This window comes from Artemia franciscana, chromosome 5, assembly GCF_032884065.1.
Source record: "Artemia franciscana chromosome 5, ASM3288406v1, whole genome shotgun sequence".
NCBI lineage: Eukaryota > Metazoa > Arthropoda > Branchiopoda > Anostraca > Artemiidae > Artemia > Artemia franciscana.
Genome location: NC_088867.1, coordinates 55507324 through 55530468, shown reverse-complemented (window position 1 = coordinate 55530468; position 23145 = coordinate 55507324). Strand labels below are relative to the sequence as shown.

The 23145-nt window shown below is 34.7% G+C and overlaps 1 protein-coding gene across 1 annotated transcript in view; it reads right to left on the bottom strand.

The window, feature by feature from the left end:
- Positions 1-23145, bottom strand: part of LOC136027771 (hemicentin-1-like) — a 72822-nt gene that overhangs the window by 27116 nt on the left and 22561 nt on the right. Inside the window, exon 5 of the mRNA XM_065705232.1 lies at positions 9845-10029. Within this exon, the coding sequence (XP_065561304.1) occupies positions 9845-10029 (185 nt within the window). The remainder of the gene's footprint in view (positions 1-9844; positions 10030-23145) is intronic.

The following is a 23145-nucleotide window of genomic DNA, read 5'->3' as shown; positions in this document are numbered from 1 at the left end:
TCATCCTGATCTCACCGCTTTAAGTATTTTCTAAGATTTCCGGTCCCCCCAACTGCCCCCCCCCCAATTACGTTTGATCCGGTTGAGATTTAAAATAAGATATCAGAGTTACGAGGTCCTTCTAAATATGAAGTTTCATGAAGATCCGATCACTCCTTCGTAAGTTAAAAATACGTTATTTTTCTTATTTTTCAGAATTACCCCCCCCCCCGCAATTGAGCGGATCCGTTCCAATTATGTAAATTACGTATGCAAGACTTTTGCTTATTTTTCCAACCAAGTTTCATCCCAATCCTTCCAATCTAAGGGTTTCCCATCATTTTAGGTCTCCCCACCCCAAACTTCCCCCAATGTCACCAGATCCGGTCAGGATTTAAAATAAGAGCTTTGAGCCACGATATCCTTCTAAAAATCAAATTTCATGGAGATCCAATCACCCATTCGTAAGTTAAAAATACCTCATTTTTTCTAATTTTTCAGAATTACCCCCCCCCCCCCCCAACTACCCAAAAGAGAGCGGATCTGTTCCGTTTATGTCAATCATCTATCTAGGACTTGTGTTTATTTTTCCCACCATGTTTCATCCCGATCCCTCCACTCTAAGTGTTTTCCAAGTTTTAGGTTTCCCCCTCCCAACTCCCCGCCCCCATCACCAGATCCGGTCGGGATTTAAAATAAGAGCTCTAAGACACGATATCCTTCTAAACATCAAATTTCATTGAGATCCGATCACCCGTTCGTAAGTTGAAAATACCTCATTTTTCTAATTTTTAAGACTTACTCCCCCCTCCCAACTACCCCAAAGAGAGCAAATAAGTTCCGATTATGTCAATCATGTATCTGGGACTTGCGCTTATTTTTCCCATCAAGTTTCATCCCGATCCCTCTACTCTAAGTGTTTTCCAAGATTTTAGGTTTCCCCCCTCCAACTCCCCCCAATGTCATCAGACCCAGTCGGGATTTAAAATAAGAGCTCTGAGACACAATATCATTCCAAACATCAAATTTCATTAAGATCCAATCACCCGCTCATAAGTTAAAAATACTTCATTTTTTCTATTTTTCCGAATTAACCGGCCCCTTCTCCCCCCCCCCAGATGGTCAAATCGGGGATACGACTATTTCTAATTTAATCTGGTCCGGTCCCTGATACGCTTGCCAAATTTCATCTTCCTAGCTTACCTGGAAGTGCCTAAAGTAGCAAAACCGGGACTTTAGGTTTTCCCCCTCCAACTCCCCCCAATGTCATCAGATCCGGTCGGGATTAAAAATAAGAGCTCTAAGACACAATATCATTCCAAACATCAAATTTCATTAAGATCCAAATACCCGCTGATAAGTTAAAAATACTTCATTTTTTCTATTTTTTGCGAATTAACCGGGCCCCCACTCCCCCCCAGATGGTCAAATCGGGAAAACGACTATTTCTAATTTAATCTGGTCCGGTCCCTGATACGCTTGCCAAATTTCATCGTCCTAGCTTACCTGGAAGTGCCTAAAGTAGCAAAACCGGGACCGACAGACCGACAGACAGACCGACAGACCGACAGACAGACCGACAGACAGACCGACAGAATTGGCGACTGCTATATGTCACTTGGTTAATACCAAGTGCCATAAAAACTGAGGCAAAACTTTTTTGACGGACCAATTTGTGTTTATACTTCGTCTTATTTGACCAACAGTAGTAGGCAAACTGTGCAGGGCTCCCACAAAATTCATTTTCGGCTAGAGCGATATACTGTTTCCGTAAGGCTAGTATCTCGTGCGTCCATCATATTTCGGTTTTATGCGTAAGCTATACAAGAATGGATAAAAAATTTAAGTCCTATTGGAGTTGCATTTTCTTATTAAAGGAGTATTTATAAATATAATTTCTAAGTATTAATTTTTTATACTTTTTAAGTATAATTTTTAAGTATTTGTAAATATATTTCTTATTTGTAAGGAATTGTTTCAGATTAGCGTTAGTGTTATATATTTCGAAAGTTAATGAGCCTCTTCTATCCAAAGATGTCATGGTTTTACCTCTAACTGCAACTTCGCTGCAAAGAACGAACTGCAGCCAGTATCAACCGAAACTTTAAGAACATATTTTGGAACAAACTGTCAAGTGAGGAGGAATCGTTATTTTTAACTGATTCAGAAATGGTAACTGTTATTTCGTCCAATCTTATTAGCAAATATTTACAAAGAAAAAATAATATAGGCATTTCAAAAATTATTTTTATAATTCTTGAAAATAGGATGGATCGAAATCAAAGCTGTACCATTGGAGTCATCATGGTCGAAACGAATCATCATAGTCTAAACCGTAGTATTCAGGAATTACTCCCCCCCCCCTCTTGAAAAACAAAAAAAAATCATTTCTTCACACTGGAAGTATTGACGTCTCCATTTTTTTTCCCTGGGGGGATCGTTCAAAACAAGTGGTCATAGAAACTTAGAAGACGGCTCATTTAGAAAAAAAAACGCTACGTCTAGCGCCTTTTTCAAGTAACAAATGATAATGTGTAATTGTTAGAGTTTGTTATAATTACTGTTAATAGTTTATTACAACTTAAAAGATAATAGTTGGAATTTCTAGAAAACTTCACAATTTGACAGATCGATATGCAGTAAATGACTGTCAGAAGAAGAACGAGAGATCTTTTGGAATAGCCTTAACATTAAAAACTTCTACAGAATCAAAAATCTAGAATAGGCTGTTGGCTCTAAAAGTGGCACGGACATTGATTAAAAATTAAAAATATCTTTTTATTGGCTGGGGAAAAGTCTATAAATATTGAAAAGACATGACATTAAAGACCATTACTTTTCCTTAAAAATGAGCAAACCAATTATGGACTTACTTGAAAGTTCTTTTAGAGCATTAGAAGATAAATAAAGGGATTACAAACAAAAAGGAAATTTTCTGGATTCAGTTCTATTAAAAGTATTGGATCCTACAGGGGATCCTTTTTGGAACACTTTCAGAAATTAAAGCAGAGAAATTTCGGAATTCTAATTGACAGAGAGTAGGATTAATGAGCTAACTTAACAAAAGTCAACAATTCAACATAAGTATAGAAAATAGCTACGTTTCTTGCCAATTTATAATTTTCCCGTAAATTTAACACAATGACGTTGACGCAAATCTACAGCACTTAGTTCAAAAATCGTCAATTTAAAACTTTTTCTAACCTTAATTATTGTTTTTTTTTTCACCAGAAATGGCCATAAACGTGAAAAACCACTTCTGTAAGAAAACTTGCAAGATTTTACAAGAAAATTTCAGACTGACGCTTCTGAAACAAAATTTCAGACTGACGCTTCTGAAAGAAAAGTTCAGACCCAGGTTATGCAAGCAAATTTAATACATCTAATGAAGAACCCCATGCAGGAAAATCCGACTCCTCAATAAACCACTGCTATCACATTCAGGGCGGGAATTGTGATCCAAACGTCTCATTTCCACAACCTCCCGGCCTCGCTGTTTCTTACTAGTATACTCGGGCAAAATGAATGTTTTAAAAACTGCACCAAAAGTCCTAACATTTGAACCCAACTGTCTCACGGAATTCTTTTGTGTAAATAAGTATTATTTTTTGTTACTTTTTTCTTCAAGTTCTTTATTGTTTTTAGTGGGGTATCAGGATACACGTAGATAGAGTGAAAGTTTGGCTTTTCATAGATACACAAATTTTTACTATAAAATTAGGCGCAGGATTTGACAATTAATTTGAAAAACAAGGTTTTTCTAAGGAAAGACAAAAGAGAAGCTCAAAACTTAAAACGAACAAAAATTATTGCTTCACAGCTAGTCCAAGCAACCCAACTGAACTAAAATGATTCGTTTGAAACGGAATGAAAGTGAAATAAAACATTTGAAATGATTCTAAAAAGTACAACGAGTCTAAACTAAAGACTAGCCACTCGTGATGCGCGTGTCTAACATTTTACCATTGATTAATTGATTGGCTAATATAAAATTATAGAAAGTTTATACATCTATATTGTATGAGAAGCTGAATTTTTTTTGATTCTGGCCTTTATTGTTTTATTCCTGGGAGGACTAGTAAGCCTGAAATCTTACAACCATTAACAACTATAAAGAAGTTGAAGAGAGACAGGGGCGACGTTTGGGGGGGGGGCAGTTGCCTCCCAACAATATGGAGGAAAATTATTATCCCATACCCCTTGACTATCCAGATATGTACTACTCTTTTTCCCCCCACTAAAAATGCTGGATATTCGGCCCTAAAGAAAGAAGTAAGAAAACGTGTATTTATTCAACTTAAATATGCCTGCTTATTCTTGGTCGCTAATATAAGAGAAATGACTAAACCTGGCCAAATTAGTAAATTTATAAAAAGCTGTACTTTCATTCTATCTAAATCCTGACTCATTCTTAAGAAAAAAAAAAAAAAAAAAAAAAAAAAAAAAAAAAAAAAAAAAAAAAAAAAAAAAAAAAAAACACGCCTCCGTAATCTGTCTTCTAGCAAAAAATGTGAAATTCTACATTTTTGCACATAGGAGCTTGAAACTTTTAAAAATAGGGTTCTCTGATGCGCTGAATTTGATGGTGTGATTTTCGTTAAGACTGTATTACTTTTAATAGGTGTTATGGGTGTTTCCCCCTATTTTCTAAAATAAGGCAAATTTTCTCCGGCTTGATGAAACTTATATATTTAAAATCAGAATTAAATGCGATTCTTTTGATATAACTATTGGTATCAAAATTCCATGTTTTTTAGAGTTTCGGTTACCATTGAACCGGGTCGCTCCTTACTACAGTTCGTTACTACGTACTGTTTGATCAAACAGTTCGTGGTAACGAACTGTAGTAAGGAGCGACCCGGCTCAATAGTAACCAAAACTCTAAAAAATGGAATTTTGATACCAATAGCTACATCAAAAGAATCGCATTTTAATGCTGGTTTTAAATATATAAGTTTCATCAAGTTTAGTCTTACCCATCAAAAGTTACGAGCCTGAGAAAATTTGCGTTATTTTAGAAAATAGGGGGAAACGCCCCCTAAAAGTCATAGAATCTTAACGAAAATCACACCATCAGATTCAGCGTATCAGAGAACCCTACTGTAGAAGTTTCGAGCTCCTATCTACAAAAATGTGGAATTTTGCATTTTTTGGCAGAAGGCAGATCACGGATGCGTGTTTATTTGTTTTTTTGTTTTTTTGTTTTTTTTTGTTTTTTTTTTCCCCAGGGGTGATCGTATCGACCCAGTTGTCCTAGAATGTTGCAAGAGGGCTCATTCTAACGGAAATGAAAAGTTCTAGTGCCCTTTTTAAGTGACCAAAAAAATTGGAGGGCACCTAGGCCCCCTCCCACGCTAATTATTTTCCCAAAGTCTACGGATCAAAATTCTGAGATAGCCATTTTATTCAGCGTAGTCGAAAAACCTTATAACTATGTCTTTGGGGACGACTTACTCCCCCACAGTCCCCGTGGGAGGGGCAACAAGTTACAAACTTTGACCTGTGCTTACATATAGTAATGGTTATTGGGAAGTATACAGGCGTTTTCAGGAGGATTTTTTTGGTTTTGGGGAGGGGTTGAGAAGAGGGGGATATGCTGGGGGAACTTTCCTTCGAGAATTTGTAATGGGAGAAGAAAATTTCCATGAAGGGAGAGCAGGATTTACTAGCATTATTAAAAAAAAAAAACAATTAAAAAATAAAAGTGAAAAAGCTTTTTCAGCTGGAAGTAAGGAACAGCAATAAAACTTAAAACAAACAGAAATTATTACCCATATGAGGGGCTCACCTCCTTCTAATACCTCGCTCTTTACGCTAAAGTATTTTCGGTAATTTCAACTACTTATTCTACGGCTTTTGTGATTCAGGGGGTCATTCTTAATGAATTGGGATAAAATTTAAGCTTTAGTGTAAAGAGCGAGGTACTGACGATGGGGCGAATCCCCTCATATATGTAATAAAAACATGAGAATACAAAAGTTCTTTACGTAAGCTAATTTATAAGTTACGTAAATCTTTTACCAATAAAAAGATTCGTAAAAAATTAAAAGTTCTAGTTGCCTTTTTAATTAACCAAAAAATCGGGGGGCAACTAGGCTTCGTCCCCCGCTCTTTTTTCCTCAAAATCATTCGATCAAAATTATGAGAAAAACATTGAGCCAAAAAAAAAAATATGCAAATTTCGTTTTGATCATTCCTCTGCGGAGAGCCAAAATCAAAACATGCATTGATTCAAAAACGTTCAGAAATTAAATAAAAAAAACAAGTTTTTTCAACTGAAAGTAAGGAGTGACATCAAAACTTAAAACGCACAGAAATTACTTCGTATATGAAAGAGGCTGCTTCCTCATCAACGCCCCGCTCTTTACGCTAAAGTTTTTTACTGTTTTAGAAAGAAGAATTGAGAGAAAGAGTCAAACTTTAGCGTAAAGAGCGGGGCGTTGATGAGGAAGCAGCCTCTTTCATATACGAAGTAATTTCTGTGCGTTTTAAGTTTTGATGTCACTCCTTACTTTCAGTTGAAAAAACTTGTTTTTTTTATTTAATAACAATTTGAAGAGAAAAGTGACAAAAAGCACGTTTGTATATCAAAACTAATCTGAATTTCTCGGAACCGTTGTTGTCATTGTTGGAACGTTTGGCCCCCATTTCCAAAATCTTGACAGTGCGCAAGCGAGCTGGCGAGACCGGGTGGTTACTTAAAATAGTCATGGGGCGTGTGAACCACAGTAGTCATCCTAATGCTTGAACCTTCAATGTCGATCTCAAGTAGTGAAGTTTATATTAATTAATAAGTTTTAATAAGTTTATATTATATTAAGTTTATATCAACCCTCCCCCGAAGAGTGAAACTATTGCCATATTAAGGTCCCTATAAATATTATATTCTCAGGCATCCAAACTGGTTGTCTTTCAGGGGAAGGACCCTTCGAACAAAAATGCAAAAATAATTACATGAAAATTACATGAAATACCCAATTACATGAAAAATGTAAGAAATTACATGTAAATGATAAAACTTTTGGAATTGAAGGTGGCCGCGAGCCACCCTCCATTCAGATGGAGGTCCCCTTTTATATATATGTCAGTATAGTGTTTCCTTTTTATATGAAAAATGTCTCTCATCCTTTCATCATAGCTAAACCATTTATAAGAAAAAACAAAGACTAACTAAGTTTTGTCCATTAATTTTAGATCTGATGAAAATACTAATAAAAATTTTTAAAAAATTGTATAAGCCCTGCCGATTAATTTGCTTCGGTGGATGACCCTGTACGCTGGATGACCTGATACATCGTTTATATAATACATCGTTTCATGATAATTCACGAAAATACAGGTGGGGCGAAATGCATTGTTGAGAATTTAGGATGGGACGAATGTCCTCTTGCCCCCTTCAAATTGATGCCCTTGGAAAAGCGATATTCAATTTCTAGAAGCATTTCTTTCTTAAAAAAATATATCACAAGTAAAAAATATGAACATTAAAATTTCTACTTCTTCACCCCCTCCCCCGAAGAGTGAAATTAATGAAACTATTGCCATATTAAGGTCACTATAAATAATATGTCCCTAGGCATCCACACTGGTTGTTTTCAGGGGAGGGAGGTGAGACCCTTCGAATAAACGCAAGAATATCTGAAAAATGCAAGAAATTACAAATAAATGATAATACTTTGGGAATTAAAGGTGGCCACGAGCCACCCTTAATTCAGCTGGAAGCCCCTTTTTATATACATGCCAGCATTTTATTTCCTTTTTAAATAACACAAATGTCTCTCTTCCTTTAATCATAGCTAAGCCATTTATAAGAAAAAAACAAGGACTAACTAAGTTTTGTCTGTTAAATATAGGTCTGATGAAGATAATAACATAAAGTTTTAAAAAATTGCCCAAAGCCTACTGATTAATTTGCTTCGCTGGATGACTTTATACGCTGGATGACCTGGTACATCGTTCATCTTGTTTTTTTGTTTTTTTTTGTTTTTTTTTGTTTTTTTTTCAAACTCCAGCCTAATTTCTCTTTTGGTAACAGACATAAAATTTTATTTCCGGTAACGAGAAGAGCAGAGGCGTTAATTCACGAAAATACAGATGGGACGAAATACATTGTTGAGAATTTAGGATGGGGTGAATGTCCCCTCTTCCCTCCCAATTGACACTCTTGGAAAAGTGATAGTCAATTTCAAGAAGCATTTCTTTCTACAAAAATATACCACAAGTCAAAAATATGGACATCAAAAGAATGGAATCATAAACAAGGTTCTCAATTGCTTTTCTATGACTATCACTCCAGTAATATAAAATCATCTGACGAAAAGAAGGTCATCTCTAAGCGTAGCCCTTCGTCGTGATAATTGACTTTCCCTCAAAGTTGTGGGGAGATCTGTAATAAGGAGTGATTACCTTCGAGTCAATCAGAACATTTCATGGTTCCAAGGATATCGTAAGAAAAGTTTGCAAAATAGGAATTATCGTACCCTAGGTCATAAGAATAAAACGTGTCACAGAAGACAGACACAAATCTTATAGAAGAATAATAAAATATGTCCCCTGATAAATTAGGAAACAACCATCAAGTAGGCATATATGCAAAATTTTTATATTTTAATTTTATATTTTAATAAAAAAATTATATTTTAATTTTTATATTTAATTAACCCGTAAATCCAGTTTCTTTTAAGTTAAGAATTTGAGAAGGAATTCCCTTAGCTTCTTCACTTAATTTATTTCTTCAGTTTCTCTATTTTAAGAAGAGTCGCATATATTTTTCAGGAGAGGAGAAGGGGGTGGCTAAAAGCCTGTAGGTATCTATCCTTTGGGCAAACATACAAAGTGTTGTGCTAGAAAAGTGTCAAATTATTCTGAATATAGGAAAATTTATAATATGCAGTTTTTATGTATTTTTAGTCTGTCAAAAGGAAGAGTGTGCAGTTTTCACGCTTCTACCCTAAATCCTTCTCTATTTTTAGCTTTAAAATATAGCATTAAAATAAAGTTTTAGAGGTAAAAAATGTGATATTAGTAAAATTATTAGAAAATGCCAACCCCAGTCTTGTAAAGCGTCTTTCGTAAGTCAAGCAATATGTCTCTTTTTGAAAGAAAAAATAGACGGAAAATATCTAAAATATTTAATAAAAAGTTATAAGGTTATATTCACACGGAGAGTTAATTTTGCTACGGAAAGTTTTATCTATGGAAATTATACACTGCGTGAAAGGACTTCAAACGTTCACATCAAATAGTTCCGTATATATAAATCATCATTCCGGTTTTTTCAGCGCCTCAACGTCTCAATTTTTAGATAATGTTGGAAACATTATGATTTTGGCAATAATCAAAATCATCCGGGGATATATCTTTTTGTTCTTTATGAAAAATGCTGCAAACTCAGAAAAAGAATTATTTTTGGGGGCATTCTGGCATGAATACTACCAGCAAGGAACAAGGGGGTAGCGGTATCCCCAGGGAAACAAAATATCATTTTAAATATGCCAGAAGAGAAAATGAAGAATAGTCCTATTGAAAAACTGGCTAAAAATTTTTGGAAAGACGTGCCCTCCTGGGAAAATTTCCTGGTGCCACTTTCGCTGTTTTGGGACACAAAAACAGGATACAATTTTTTTTTATTTTCTTTTTTTTTGACGTGTCAAACAATTTTTGGGTAGATTGACATCCGAAAATAGCAGACAAAAAAGAATTCAAAATAGCTCAGGAAATACCTTGATAAATACGAAAAAAGATAAGAGATAGAAAGAAAACACTTTTAAACATTTGTATCAAAATGCTATCAAATTCCCACACCGAATGTTTCCAGAAAATTTACTTGATTCAAAATAATGTTTGCAGAAGTTGCTGAACTTACCGCCTTGAAAGATTCTGCAATAAACCTTTGGTTCGAAGTTCCAACGGAGACGCTAAGATGACCACACTGCCAAACAGCACGAGTAGGCTTTGGGTCTGAACAAAATCTCACAGATATTTCAGCTTCGTCCCCCCTTGTTATGGTTAGTACCTTTGCACTTACTGGTACAGTCATCTGTGGGGGGCCTAAAATAAACTCTAATATATGAATCAATATTTTATATATATCAATATATATATATATATATATATATATATATATATATAGACATATTATATAAACACCGAATTCTATTTTTTTTGTTTATCTTTTGCCAAAAGAAAAATCATGGATACATTTTTTCCAGGGATGTTCGACTCGAACTTGGTCCCAAGAGATCTGATCAAAATTTTGATATAGCCGTCTGATTCAGGATATTGAAAGGTCCAACAACTACACTCTTGGGGATGAAATGACCCCCATAGTCCAAAGGGACAGGGCTATAAGTTTAGTATTTTTGATTGGTAAATGTGCGGTTTTTTAGGGGGATGGAGAATTTTCTGCGGTGGAATAATTTTCCATGGTGAGAATTTTCTGCGTGGAGAAAAGTTTCTGGGGGAGTTTTCAAGGGGAAATTTTACCTAGGGGGAGGGGATTTCCAGGTATGATTTAAAAAACATCATAAATTAACTAAAGGAAACAAGTTTCTTCAACTGAAAATAAGGTACAACATTAAAATGTGCAAGGAACGGATATTGTTCCTTGTATGAGGGGGATTACCCCTTTTTCTACCCTCGCTCTTTACAAGAAATAGTCTTTAAGAAAGACTGCTCAAATACAAGGGCCGTTGAATTTGGATGAGAAGTGTTTTTAAATAACTTTAAGACTTTAGCTTATAGAGCGAGGGTCAAGAAAGAGGCAGCCCACCTCTTATGTAGAATAATTTCTCTCCGTTTTCAAGTTTAGTATTGCTTCTTACTTTCAGTTGAAAAAGCTTCTTTTTAATCATGTATAAGGACTTCAAGTTTCATAATATGATATGTCATTAGCCATTGGAAAATTATCACTTAGAGAAACTTTATTAGGAAAATAGTGCGCAGACATTTTCCCATATTTATGGATCATGGAAGATAAATTCGATTTAACTCTAAAAAGTTCCTATATTGAGTAGAAATAAAATGGTACAAAACTTGGATTTAAAATGCTTGACAGAAAATAGTAATGGAATAACCCAGATAAGGTCTCGGTTCGCTGACTAACTTAAAATAATTTGAATGACAAAACGTACAGGGTTTAATCCATGAGCTAACGGACATTCTAAAAATTGCACAGTATTTCTATCCATTTTTTCTGATTAGCAGATACAAAGCTCATTCAGCAACATTAGAATCCTGTGAAAAATATTTTTTCCATTTTCCATACTAAAATTAATTTACCATTCTTTAATGGCTTCGTATTTGAATTGCTGCTCAATTGTTTATCTTAATACCTTTTGGGTGCATTTGAAAGAATTACAGGTACTAAAAAATAGGGTAGTAAAAATGCTTGGAAATTTTTTGCATCGACCATCAAAACTTAAAAAAGTACATCTAAAACAAAAACGATGTTCTTTTTCCCAAAATTCGTCGGATTTAAAACATATATGTGATTTAAATATTTCCTTATGGCATTTTAAAATTAAAAATTCTATAAGTTGTTTCTGTAATAAATCTTTCTTGATTATTCCCCCTCGTTCAGATCGTCGGTAGGCGGGATTATACAGAATTCCTTTTGTAAGATATGAAACGTCAAGGCTTTCACTTAGGCACCTAATGCCATTCATTGAAAATAAATATAAGCTAATTGATAAAACTCAGATTGATCAATCCCAAAAATATCAGCTGTACTTAAAGAAGCAATTATTAAGATTGTTGTTTAATATTTGTTTATTTACACTTAATGACGGAATTTTAAATTTTTTAAAATTTATGATATTTTTCTTATGTGTTTTGTTTTTGTATCCACGATTTGATGGCCTCCCATGTCCCTCTTGCCCAGCATTTCTTTCCTGTCCAGCATTTTTTTCTCTCTTCCTTTTTTTTATTCTTTATTTTCTAAGGTTTTCCTGTTTTGTTCAGCTTCGTTAATTAAGTTAATTTGCTATTATTTTGACGAGATGTTTTGTTTTGTGTATGTCCCATTATTTGCACACCCAACCCCCTGTTGGGGGTTAAAATTTTTTATATTTTTAAGTATGTTAAATAAAGTCAAAGTTAAATTCAATGACATTTTCAAATTTGGCGTTATTGAAATGTTGGGACAATTGCAGAAATTCAAGAAGATTTAACTTTCTATTCCTAGCCAAGCAAGACATATACTGATTAGATAACATTGTTTTACCATAAATTTAAATGTTTTAATTACTCCTTTCAATTAGCACATTTTATTTTTTTTATTCTTAAAATATTTAACCATACATCTCCAATATTTTGTGTTATTTTACATAGCACTCCAGCAGCAATATTCTCAGATTATTTTTCGATTTTTTCGTTATGGAAATTTCTTATATTAAAATCCAAACAACCCTCTATATTTTAGTACAAAGGGGGGGGGGTTATTACATAAAACTACAAAAACAAGAAAATTACAAAATGAGCATGGAAGAGTAAAAATTGCAGGGCAATAAACAAAATCCCACATGATATCATAAAAACCTGACGATTAAGGTCATGAGACGGTGGGAGTCGACAATAATTAACTTCTGACAATTTTTCCTTACTCCAGAAAATTATTATCCTTCAATTTATTACAAATTTATTACTTATTATCCTTCAATTTATTACAAATGGTAGGCCCAACAATTAAATAGCGGGCCCGCGTATTTGTTTTTTCTTTGATTATGGTTAGTTGCTACTGTTGATTTCTTCTTATCTAGTGTCCCTCTTTCTTTCTTGTTCTTTTTTCCCCTTTTTACTACTTCACAATGTGTTGTACTTGTTTGTTTTTTTTTATACTTCTTGTAGGCAATGTAATTTAAAAGTACACGAGTCACTGACCTCAAGGATTCCTGGAAAAAATCTACTTTGCTTGCTTCACAAAAATATCCTGACGTTAAGAAAGGGCCGCATCAATTTTTTTGGGAGGGAGGGATGTATTTCTTTTGGAGGGATTTTTACAAAAAAAAATATTAAAGATTGCATAAAAGAATTGTTAATATACATTTTTTTTTACGTTTTTATGAGTAGGACACACCGAAAAAGTGGGGGGGGGTCAATCTCACCCCCTATACAGTCTTGGGTTGACAGAAACAACCTCTCAACAAGTTTAGGTCCATATGAGCCGTTAATAAGCTAACTCAAGTAACCCTAATCTTTTTATCTTCCTCGTAAAAAAATTACGAGGAGGATAGATTGATGGTTAAGATACTAACTGCTATATAGGTGAAAAATCAAGATTGATTGCCTCCTTTTTCTGCCTTTATTTCAGAGGTAAAGAATACGTCATTGGAATTTACCGACCCTACCGGCGGTGCTGATCTCCGTTTCATGGCCCTTAAGCTAGGAAGCGCAATAGGGGGCTGAGGGCCAGCCATCCAGTGCTTTCGCATACCCATCCTCTTTACCTTCACTAGATTTCTCCAGGTACCCATTTTTTCTTTCTCCGCTTATGTGTTTGCAGTGCTAGTCAAATTGGTTTCCGAAAAAAACTGTAATATTTAACTTCGTGTCATCTTGTGGGTAGTATTTCTTATATTTGGGGATTTCTTTGTGACTAAAAAATTTGGGTTAGTCAGTCTATCTCCCAAACAGCTCGCTAGATATAAAATCAATTTTTTTTTTTAATGGATATCCATAAGAAAAAAGTAGTAAACCCATTACAAAAAGAAATTAAAAAAGAACAAAACGAAACCCTTAACAATTAATCATCGCCAGGCTCTACTTAAGGTGTAAATTTTATTTACTATATTTGCATTTCGGATTAATCTTGTCCTTTCACAGCGGGCATGCGTGTTGGGGTTGCACACAGATGTCACTTGAAAAGGAAGAAATGACGAATTTATGGCAAATCGATGCACAACAGAGCAACATTAACACCTTGAAAGGACTAACCACATTTTGAATGCATTCCATAGCCATATGATCTCATTATCAAATTGGAATTTATAAATTTTAATTGAATCCTTCGCCTTCAAATAACGTTAGCAAATCTAGAGTTAGGTGCAAACAGCTGATATTCTAATAAGGACAGGCATACGCACAGGGGTAAGGCCTTCATGCCCATGACCTCTTTTATAAAGTCACTAGTTTTTCGATTTTTTCTCGAACCTAATCCTACTTTCAAAAACTATATTCTGCTTTACGTTTCTTATAGGGGGGGGGGGGTACGGACAACTTAATAGGTCACTTTTGATACTTAGGTTGTAAAATATACTGTCTTTTTATTGTAGAATGTCAATTCTGTTGCATACTTTAGTGTGTTTTTTTTTCCTCAAAGTTTTTCTGGGAGAAGAGATCTTTACACAAAATTTAAAGGGATTCTTTCTTCCTTACCCACTAGTTTAGCCAATATTACATTTATAGTCTTGATCCCCTTCCCCTTTTTTTGTACAACTGTGTTGGCCTCGGGCAGTTTGGTGCTGCAGTGATTTGTTAGTAGTTAGTAGTAGGACTAGTAGCAGTAGTAGTAAATAAAAGTAACAGTACTAAACATTAGGTGGGCTGATCAGCTTAAACGGTATTTTGTATAAATAATAAAACACAGATGTTTTAGCTTAAGTAATTTGGTAATTAGGACTTGGCAATAATGAAAGATCTTATCACTAGACGACATCCTTTGCTCTCGCAGGCTAATCGCATAGAATATAAAGATAGGAGAGTGCATTCATATAGCCATCAGAAATAGGTATTGCAATATATCTGCACATCAAGCATCCCAGATTATCGTGAAAAGGGACTGTTAAAGCCATAGGGACCCGACCAATTCCTCGGATTACGTCCCCAAAAGTCAATCATGCGTCATGAAATTTTGTATTTTCCTGTAATGTTTATTTTTTCGTAGACTACACTGCCTTTCTGTGACGAAAAATAAAAGTTGAAATAGGGATAAGTCCTTTTATTAGAATGTGAAAAACAGATACAAAGAGTTGTGGAAATTTCGACCATAAACATCAGTGATCGTCATCAACAGATAAACAGTTCATTTCCTCATGACTACCACCGATGTATGTGAACAAAATGTCCAGAACTTTTAGTTTATGTTTTCCATAGTCTACTAAAAGGACTTCTTATTACTAGAACTTTTATTTATTTATTTTTTCTTTGTCTATAATATTTTTCTAGAAATTTCTTTTTACTGCCACTTAAAGTAACAACGGCGTGAAATTAAACCTTTTTTTTGTTCCCTGGGCCTATCTTAATTTTATTCATTCCTGAAACAAAGCTGTATCCAGGGGGTTACCGGATTCGAGCCCCATCCCCAAAATTTTGCCTAACTCACAAAAACGCAACAAAAATCCATATTAACAAGTTCTTGACGCGTCCTAATAAAAAATTGTACCCCCCCTAAAAATAATACCCCCCTCAGCAAAACCAAATCCTAGATATTTGCATGCAAACAATGATTTTCTGTGATTTTTCTTTTGATTGTTTCAAAACTATAATATTTTCAGGACAGTTCCACATCTTCGTCAGTTTTTCCACGTTTATCCGGTAAAATAAATAGGCAGAACCAACAGAAACTGTACATTTGCCTATGAAGGTGTTTTTCATTAAAAATTCAATACTTGATTTTTTCTAATGTATATATATATATATATATATATATATATATATATATATATATATATATATATATATATATATATATATATATATATATATATATATATATATATATATATATATATATATATATATATATATATATATATATATATATATATATATATATATATATATATATAAATATATATATATAAATATATATAATGAAAAGAGAAATCATCAATGAAACAGCACAAAAAAAAGAGAGATAGAAGGAGAAAGGAAAACTGTTTTCCTAAATTAGTGGCTAATATAGACCAGCACTTGACCGAGGCCTTAAGCCTACTCATCCATACAACCACATAGGTCAAACAGCATAGCCATACACAATCAACCATAAAGAATAATCCATGGATATATTTTGTATATTTACCAAATAATAAAAACACTAAAAACAAATAATTCAGAGGCAACAACCCAACACAAGGGCTCATCAGGAGAATATAATTGCCTATAGGGTTTCGGCACTTTAAATTCTCTACCCTGTCAAGTGTTATGCCTACCACAGAATATCCATGGCATCCCCGTGTCAGGTATCACCCCCAAAATACATGCCTATGAATATGTGATATTTGAGTGTACATTACTTTCAGGGAATGGGAAACCAATCACTTCAAAATCAAAATCATCCGTTTTATTATACATTTTAAAACTTTATTTATTATTATCAGATTATCATTTATTATTATTATTATCATTTCTTATTATCAGAAATATTAATATTTAAATCCAAGAAATGCTCTTTATGATAAGCACCATGACTAGGTTCGAGAGTAAGCTCTGATGGATATATATTTTTAGAAATATCAATGAAATCCTTACAATTTAAGACCAAAATATCATCTAAATATCTTTTATTATTTGACAAAACATGTTTTAAATTATTTGGATTATTCTTTTCCATCATATATTTATATTCTAGTTGACTTAAAAACAAGTCAGCTATAAATGGGCTGTCATTCCCCCCCATGGGAATTCCCACGTTTGCTTGTAGCCATTCCGATAGTTCCAAAGCACGGAATTCATAATTATTCAAAAATTCGTTTTACCTAATGTATTGTAGTATCAAACTTGTAGGAGTTTACTCGAGAAGGGGAGGATACTAATACCCACAAGGTCTCAGAGTAGACTTAAAAGCTTCCAAGTTGCATGAGAAAAGTCATTCTCGTGTTTGGTGTTACCACCTTGAGACTTATTATCAAAAAAAAAGAAAAAAAAACACTATTTTGGTGACTTTAGTACAGCATTGAAGCATTTGAAATAAAATTATTATTATATAAGCAACCAAAATGTATTTTATAAGTTAGGAAAATCTGGGAATTCAATTTTTGTTCAAAAAGACCTTCATATGCATTCACGCAGTTTTTAGCGACACACACACACACACACACACACACACACACACACACACACACACACACACACACACACACACACACACACACACACACACACACACACACACACACACACACACACACACACACACACACACACACACACACACACACACACACACACACACACACACACACACACACACAGACACACACACACACACAGAAACACACACACAAACACACACACACACACACAGACAGACACACACAGACACACAGACACACACAGACACACACAGACACACATACACACACACAGACACACACACACAGACACACACACACAGACACACACACAGACACATACACACACAGACACACACAGACACACACACAGACATACACAGACACACAGACAGACACACACAGACAGACACACACAGACAGACACACACAGACAGACACACACAGACAGAAACACAGACACACACACACAGATAGACACACACAGACACACACACAGACACACACAGACACACACACACACACACACACACACACACACAAACACACACACAAACACACACACACACACACTCACACACACACACAGACACACACACACACACACACACACAAAAAAAAACTAAGTGTAGTAGTCAAGTCAGTTTTATTGCGCTATAAACAAAAAAAACACAAGTTTTTTCAACTGAAAGTAAGGAGCGACATTAAAACTTAAAACGAACAGAATTTACTTCGTATATGGAAGGGGCTGCTTCCTCATCAACGCCCCGCTCTTTACGCTAAAGTTTGACTCTTTCTCTCAACTCTTCTTTTTAAAACAGTAAAAAGCTTTAGAGTAAAGAGCGGAACGTTGATGAGGAAGCAGCCCCTTCCATATACGAAGTAAATTCTGTTCGTTTTAAGTTTTAATGTCGCTCCTTACTTTCAGTTGAAAAAACTTGTTTTTTTTATTTAATTTCTGAACGTTTTTGAATCATTGCATGTTTTGATTTTGGCTCTCCGCAGAGAAATAATTAAAACGAAATTTGCATTTTTTTTTTTTTTTTTTTTGGCTAAATTGCTTTCTCATAATTTTGTTCGAATGATTTTGAGAAAAAAAGAGCGGGGGAGGAAGCCTAGTTGCCCTCCAATTTTTTGGTTAATAAAAAAAGGCAACTAGAACTTTTAATCTTTTACGAATCTTTTTATTAATAAAAGATATACGTAACTTATAAACTAGCTTACGTAAAGAATTTTTTATTCTCATGTTTTTATTACACATATGAGAGGGTTCGCCCCCTCGTCAGTACCTCACTCTTTACACTAAATCTTAAATTTTGGCCCAATTCATTAAGAATGACCCCTGAATCACAAAAGCCGTAGAATAAATAGTTGACATTACTAAAAATACTTTAGCACAAAGAGCGAGGTATTAGGAAGAGGTAAGCCCCTTATATGGGTAATAATCACTGTTCGTTTTAAGTTTTAATGCTGCTCCTTAGTTCCAACTGAAAAAAACTTTTCCTATTTATTTTTTCATTGTTTTTTTTCAAAATAATGCTAGTAAATCCTGCGCTCCCTTCATGGAAATTTTCTTCACTCATGACAAATTGCTCTATGGAAAGTTCCCCCAGTATATCCCCCTCTTTTCAACCCCTCCCCCCAACCAAAAAAATCATCCTGAAAACACCTGTACACTTCCCAATAACCATTACTATATGTAAGCACTGGTCAAAGTTTGTAACTTGTAGCCCCTCCCGCGGGGACTGTGGAGGAGTAAGTCGTCCCCAAAGACATAGTTATAAGGTTTTTCGACTACGCTGAATAAAATGGCTATCTCAGAATTTTGATCCGTTGACTTTGGGAAAATAATTAGCGTGGGAGGGGGCCTAGGTGCCCTCCAATTTTTTGGTCACTTAATAAGGGCACTAGAACTTTTCATTTCCGTTAGAATGAGCCCTCTCGCAACATTCTAGGACAACTGGGTCGATACGATCACCCCTGGGAAAAAGAAAAAAAAAACAAAGAAAAAACAAAAAACAAATAAACACGCATCCGTGATCTGCCTCCTGGCAAAAAATACAAAATTCCACATTTTTGTAGATAGGAGCTTGAAACTTCTACAGTGGAGTTCTCTGATACGCTGAATCTGATGGTGTAATTTTCATTAAGATTCTATGACTTTTAGGGGGTGTTTCCCCCTATTTTCTAAAATAACACAAATTTTCTCAGGCTCGTAACTTTTGGAGCGTAAGACTAAACTTGATGAAACTTATATATTTAAAATCAGCATTAAAATGCAATTCTTTTGATGTAGCTATTGTTCTCAAAATTCCATTTTTTAGAGTTTTGGTTTCTATTGAACCGGGTCGCTCCTTACTTCAGTTCGTTACCACGAACTGTTTGATTATATACAAAAAAAAATTTTCACTAGAAGTAAGGAGTGACATTAAAACTTAAACCGAAAAGAAAACATTTCATTAACGCCTCGCTCTTCATGCTAAAACTCTGAATATGTCCCAACTCTATTTTTTTAAACAATAAAGAAAGGTCTAGAGTAAAGAGAGAGGCGTTGCAGAGGGGACAGCCCCTTTCATATTCGGAATAGTATCTTGTCGTTTTAAGTTTTAATGTCGCTCTTTGATTTCAAAGAAAAGACTTTTTTTATGTAGTCAAACAGTTCGTGGTAACGAACTGTAGTAAGGAGCGACTTGGCTCAATAGTTACCGAAACTCTAAAAAATAGAATTTTGATACCAATAGTTACATCAGAAGAATCGCGTTTTAATACTGATTTTAAATAATATAAGTTTCATCAAGATTAATCTTACCCATCAAAAGTTACGAGTCTGAGAAAATTTGCCTCATTTTTGAAAATAGGGGGAAATAACCCCTAAAAGTTATACGATCTTAACGAAAATCATAAAATGAGATTCAGTGCATCAGAGAACCTTCTTGTAGAAGTTTCAAGCCCCCTATCTACAGAAATGTGGAATTTCGCATTTTTGCCAGAAGACAAATCACGGATTCGTGTTAATTTGTTTTTTTTTTCCCCAGGAGTGATCGTATCGACTCAGTGGTCCTAGAATGTCGCGGAAGGGCTCATTCTAACGGAAATTAAAAGTTCTAGTGCCCTTTTTAAGTGACCAAAAAATTGGAGGGCACTTAGGCCCCTTCCCACGCTCATTTTCCCCCCAAAGACACCGGATCAAAATTCTGAGATAGCCATTTTATTCGCCATAGTCGAAAAATTTAATAACTGTGTCTTTGAGGACGACTTACTCCCCCGCATTTCCCGTGGGAGGGAAAGCAAGTTACAAACTTTGACCTGTGTTTACATATAGTAATGGTTACTGGGAAGTGTACAGACGTTTTCAGGGGGATTTTTTGGTTGGGAAAAAATAAATATGAAAAGTTTTTTCTACTGAAAGTAAGGAGCAGCATTAAAACTTAAAACGAACAAAAATTATTATTTATATGAGGGGTTTACCTCCTCGTAATACCTCGCTCTTTACGCTAAAGTATTTTTAGTAATTTCAACTATTCATTCTACGGCCTTTGAGATTCTTAAGGAATTGGGACAAAATTTAAGCTTTAGTGTAAAGAGCGAGGTATCGAAGAGGGGTGAGCCCCTTCATATACGCAATAAAAACATACGAATATAGAAGTTCGCTACGTAAGTTAATTCGTAAGTTATGTATATTTTTTACTTATGAAAACGTTTGTAAAAAATTAAAAGTTATAGTTGCCTTTTTAAGTAATCAAAAACTTGAAGGGCAACTAGGCCTCCTTCCTCGCTCCTTTTTTCTCAAAATCTTAAAATTAAAACTATGAAAAAGCCATTTAGCCAAAAAAAATTAATATGCAAATTTCGTTTTAATTATTTATGTGCGGAGAACCAAGATCAAAACATACATTATTTCAAAAATGTCCAGAAATTAAACAAAAAAAAAAACAAGTTGTTTTTTAATGAAAGTATGGAGCGACATTAAAACTTAAAACGAACAGAAATTACTCCGTATATGAAAGGGGCTTTTCCTCCGCAAAGCCCCGCTCTTTACGCTAAAGTTTTTACCTGTTTTAAAATGTAGAGTTAAGAGAAGAGTCAAACATTAGGCAATCACTATTCGTTTCAGCTTTAATTTTTCGATTATTTGCTTTTCGTATGATTTGAATCAATTTTGAAGTTGCTTATCCTATAATTATCCAGTGAAATTTTTTTTACATACATAAATAACAGTGCCTGATATTTCATTAATATTCTGCAGTTGTTATATTCAGATACAACAATCAGTATAAATCTATCAAAAATTTTAACTTGACGTTCTATATACTTTCAGTGTTTAGCACTACATTATAGGCTTAATTTACTCAAAACTAAACAATTTTTGATGTGTTGATCAGTCTGAGGATCGTAACTGTGAATCGGATTGACAGCATACAAGTTCGAAGTCTGGATTTCGTATCCGAATTTCTCGTATTCTGGGTGTAATCTATATTAGATATCAACCAATACTTTTGCTCCACGTGTGGCTTGAAGTTCAATAGATAGCCAGATGTAGCATAATTAGGAACCAAAATCATCCAAGCATAGTTCTCCTTAAGATAGCATAATCTAAGACGATGTAGGACAACTCATAACGTCTCATCAATAAAACGAACACCAAAGATGGTTTATCGAATTTTTCGACCAAACTAAAGTAAAATTTTCGGCACAGCGACAGACTACGAACCATCTGGTATTTTTTTGTTCTGATCCTGTGGTCTATGGCAAAGAAAAGCAAACGCAAGATATTTGAATTTAAAGACATGTGGTGATTGGTTGGATTGGATTGGTGAAGATGATTGTTTGATGAAATTTTGAGATTTAGAGGGGTTTCATGTTGTTGTTGGTGGTGGTGAACGGTGAGAGAATTTTACTGTGCAATCAGGCCTAGCCCTCTCAACCATAGGCAATGGTTCATGTTTCAAGAATTGGTTGATAGCTACTACACACCAGCTAGCCACCAAACTATCGATGAAACTCCAAAAGATTTTGTGAAAAGCTTATGCTGATCAGATATTGTTTTCTAATCTACCAAAATCACTAAGTCACCAGGTGTCGTAGTGAACCAATTTCAAAGCCTCATGCCAAAACTCACAGATATTGACTCCCAGTAGCGCAAGCTGCCATATGCTTTTAGTGACTCCGCAAAGATAGATATGAGCACAATTACTACAGAATTGATGTGGAGAAAAATAGGTGAAATGCGAAACTTTACCGACGAAAGAGTTTTTCCAGATCTGGCAGAACTCGCCGAGAGGGTGCTCTCCCTACCGCATTCGAACGCAGACTCAGAAAGAATTATTTCTTGGATCAGTGATGTCAAGACAAAAGAGCGGAATAGGTAGAAGAAAGAAAGCATTGAACCCGTGCTGGTCACAAAATCATGACTAAGAACGAAAGATACAGTTTGCTACAAATATGTCCCTACAGACAATCAAATCAAGCTCCACAATTCCGAGAACCTCTACGTAGCCATCCCACACCCTGGTCAAGAAGTCGAATCCGAAAGCAAAGATGAAGATCAGTGAATATGAACCGCATTTTTTCCTTTTTTTTAATGTATCTGTAGTAAAATTTTGATGATGATATAAGACACTATGTTTTTCAAATGCCGCCAACCGCTTGGAGAAGAATGACGACTTGCGAAAAAAGACGAAAAACGTGAGCCAAATTGTGAACCAAGATCCTTCCCTTGGACATAAAAAAAACCTTTTTACTTTTTTTCTATGCTATTTTACCTTTTTCTTTGCCTCCTTTATTTATACCCTGCTTTGTTTCCCTTAGCGGGTTAAAAATAAATTATTAGGCTATTATTATCATATTATATTCTATTCAGAACCTTTATTAAGATAAGACAGAATCCGACTTGTCTTAACTGATCAACTTTTTCGTGAAACCTGGTAGAATATAGAAGTGTAGCAGAAATCTGTCCAAAAAAGCATAATTTTGGGCTCAAGGAAGCATAATCCTCTCCGTCCGATCTGGCAATACTGTAGATAAATAGGAAAATATCAACAATGGTCACGTGTACTATACTATAAATATAGTTATAGCCCAGTGTTTCCACTTCAAATTTTCTGAAGTCTCTAAAAGGCTGAGGTAAAATCCCTATTATCAGTACCAAATTCCATAG